Below are 3151 nucleotides of genomic sequence, written 5' to 3'. Positions count from 1 at the left end.
CCCCAGAGCCAGAAACAGCCGGCGCAGCAGCCGGTGCAACAGCCGGCACCACAGCAAAGCGGCAACAAGAGCAGGCCCAAAAAGCGCGAGGGCATCCACCTGCCCACCACCAAGGAGCTGGCCAAGCGCCAGCGGCTGCCGTCGGTGGAGAACAGGCCCAAGATCGCCGCTTTCCTCCCCGCACGGCAGCTCTGGAAGTGGTTTGGGAAGCCCACGCAGGTAAACAGAGCCTCTCCCACCGCTCCGTAGCGCTTGGCACTGCCTTGTGGTGCCTCTTACCCCTGCCCTTTCCCTGCTCCTGGGGTGGTGAAACTCCGCTGGCACAGTGTGTCTCTCCCAAGGGCTCCAGTTTGCACGGAGATTGTGCTTGGCCTTCAGTGTGTCTGGGAAAGCCGTCCTGCGTGGCGTGTCCCTTGGCCCCGTTTCCTTTGGGAATGCCTGTGGACGCTGCGGCTCTGCCGACGGCAGAGGGTGGGATGCGGGGCTGGGCTAACAGCGGAGGGTGGGGAAAACCTGGGTGATTCCCGGCTGCTGACGTGTGCAATCCTCTCTTGGCAGAGACGAGGAATGAAAGGGAAGGCCAGGAAGCTCTTCTACAAGGCCATCGTCCGGGGCAAGGAGATAATCCGCATCGGAGACTGTGCGGTCTTCCTCTCAGCCGGCCGCCCCAACCTGCCCTACATTGGCCGGATCCAGAGCATGTGGGAGTCATGGGGGAACAACATGGTGGTTCGGGTGAAATGGTTTTACCATCCGGAAGAAACCAACCCTGGGAAGAAGCTCAACGAAGGCAAGGTAGGCTGCTGGGCTGAAAAGCTGCTTGTTCCCGTTTGCTTCCGAGGGTGAGGAGAATGGCCATGGCCCAGCTTGTTACCAGTATGGTCATGGGGGTGGCCCCGTTGTTTTATGTTTTGGGGGGCTGCCTGTGCTGTGGACAAACAGGGAAAGGGGGGGTTTCATCATACAGTCCCAGAATCACAGACTGGTTTGGGTTGGAAGGGACCTTAAAGACCATCTAGTTCCCACCCCCTGCCATGGGCAGGGACACCTTCCACCAGACCAGGTTGCTCCCAGCCTCATCCAGCCTGGCCTTGGACACTTCCAGGGATGGGGCATCCACAGCTTCTCTGGGCAACGTGTCCCAGTGCTCCCCACCCTCTGCAGGAAGAATTTCTTCCTGATGTCCCATCTCAATCTCCCCACTTTCAGTTTAAACCCATCACCCCTTGTCCAGTCCCTACAGGCCTAGGAAGTAAAGAGTGGTGTGTCAGTCCAGAAGGATTGTCAGGAGCCAGGTCGAGTCTTTTGTCAGTGTAAGGGCAGCTGGCCTGGATACAGAAACGTGGACTTTTGCACACGTGTGCGGTGGGGTTTACAGTCGGCTCTTGGTATTTATTTACTACCAGTGGCTGTGGACAGGGGTTGAGGGTGTAAAGTCACCTGTGGCGGGCAGGAGGGGTGAGCACCCAAACCCAACTAACTCGCCTGCTTGTCATTTCTGTTTTCTCTCTTCCCTTCCCTGGGGACAGCGCTGGGATCAGAAGTTGGGCAGGAGTCTGTCCACAGCGTTGCAGGCATCCAACCAGAGGAAGGACTTTATGGAGGTTGGTGAGGCTGGGGGGGGAGTAGGGCTGGGAAGGGGACGCTGGGGACCCCGTAACAAATGCTGCCCCATCCCCCCTGAGCTTCTCTGGCTCTTGCTTTTTGCCTCAGCTGCTGAGTCCGCAGTGCCCGGCACTTGGGATGGCTGTTCCTGGGTGGGTGGGAGTAACCCGCAGGTGCTGGGTGTTGGGAGGAACAGGATGCTGTTGTCCAGACCCCCCTTGGCATTTGCATCCTTGAAGCAAGGATGACAAACTCCCAGCCTCCGTGTTCCCCTCTCCGTGCGCTCCGCACCCGCGGCATTCCCATTGGTGGGAGCTGAACGAGGGCGAGGGCTCGGCTTTGGTGCGCTGGACGGATTGTGTTCCCAGCCTGCCTTCCCGGGGATGAGTGGGGAGCGTGAGCACGAGGCCCAGCCGGCGGCGACGATGTTTTTCCTGCGTATTGCAGATGATGCTGTCAATGCCGTGAGATCTAATCGCTCCTCTTCTTTCCTCCTCCCGCTCCCGTAACGCAGCGAGCCCTCTACCAGTCCTCCCACGTGGATGAAAACGATGTCCAGACCATCTCACACAAGTGTCTCGTCGTTGGTCTGGATCAGTATGAGCAGATGCTAAAGACGAAGAAGTACCAAGACAGTGAGGACCTCTACTACCTTGCAGGGACCTACGAGCCCACCACGGGCATGATCTTCAACACCGACGGGGTCCCCGTCATCTGCTGACCGCCCAGGGGATGTGCCACCCCCTGGGAGGGGACGGGACAGACCTGAGGACGTGCCTGTTCAGACGACATGATTGTTTCTTTCAATGCTCATGACTTGGGTGTCACACTACAGACAGGAGAGCGCCAGAGACACGAGGAGGAAGGAGAGCACTGAAGAAGGGGAGTGGGGAAGCGGTTAGGACTTGAGGAAGATGCCGTTGTTGGGGGGCGGAGCGGGGAGGGTGGTGCTTGAACCCCAAGGGTCTTCTGGAAGTGGCTTTAAGGTGACACTTGACCAACTTCTCCCTTCCTCCTTTTGGTCCAGGAAAGCACATGGGTCTCATGATCATTTCACCAGCGGGACCCCCCCGGCAGGAGGGATCCCTTTTGTGTCATTTGCCCCCATCAGTAACTCGGAAGCCGCCTGTACGTGGGAGGACACCCACAGCCTTCCGCGTACGCTCCTCTCCGTCCTTATATTCCCGTTCCTGCTTAGTTTCGCATGACGCTTTAGGAAGGACAGGGTGAAAGAGAAAGAAGATGAGTCTCTCTCCGCGCCTCGATCCTCTCGGCGCCTTTTTGCAGCTCCCTTTCCCGGGAGGGCCCTGGCCGGCTGCGTGGAGCACGAGGGGGCAGAGCTGGCCCCGGCACGGATATGGCCGAAGAGCTCCTCCATGCTGGGAGGAGCCGTGTGGAAGATTGAGCCAACATCCAGCTGGGAACGCTGCCTTTCCACTGCCTCGAACAACCGTCTGGACCCACCTTCCCCATCCCTCCTGCCCTGGAAAGGCCGTGGGGTGACACTTGGCGAAGAAGGAGCTCGTCTTGGAGCGTGCAGCGGAGG

The 3151-nt window shown here is 59.1% G+C and overlaps 1 protein-coding gene across 1 annotated transcript in view; it reads left to right on the top strand.

Annotated features, from left to right (window-relative positions):
- The window catches only part of LOC104513371 (trinucleotide repeat-containing gene 18 protein-like), a gene marked incomplete at its 5' end in the record, with an annotated part of 13362 nt that extends 10265 nt beyond the window's left edge, over positions 1-3097 (top strand). Inside the window, 4 exons of the mRNA XM_010156695.1 lie at positions 1-219; positions 559-795; positions 1530-1604; positions 2120-3097. The exon at positions 1-219 is cut by the window's left edge and continues 1088 nt beyond it. Coding sequence (XP_010154997.1) covers positions 1-219; positions 559-795; positions 1530-1604; positions 2120-2326 — 738 coding nt within the window. The remainder of the gene's footprint in view (positions 220-558; positions 796-1529; positions 1605-2119) is intronic.
- Between the last annotated feature and the right edge of the window lie 54 nt (positions 3098-3151).

Source organism: Eurypyga helias, unplaced genomic scaffold (assembly GCF_000690775.1).
Source record: "Eurypyga helias isolate BGI_N326 unplaced genomic scaffold, ASM69077v1 scaffold21588, whole genome shotgun sequence".
In the NCBI taxonomy this organism is placed as follows: Eukaryota; Metazoa; Chordata; class Aves; order Eurypygiformes; family Eurypygidae; genus Eurypyga; species Eurypyga helias.
This window is presented reverse-complemented; position numbering and strand designations above follow the sequence as displayed.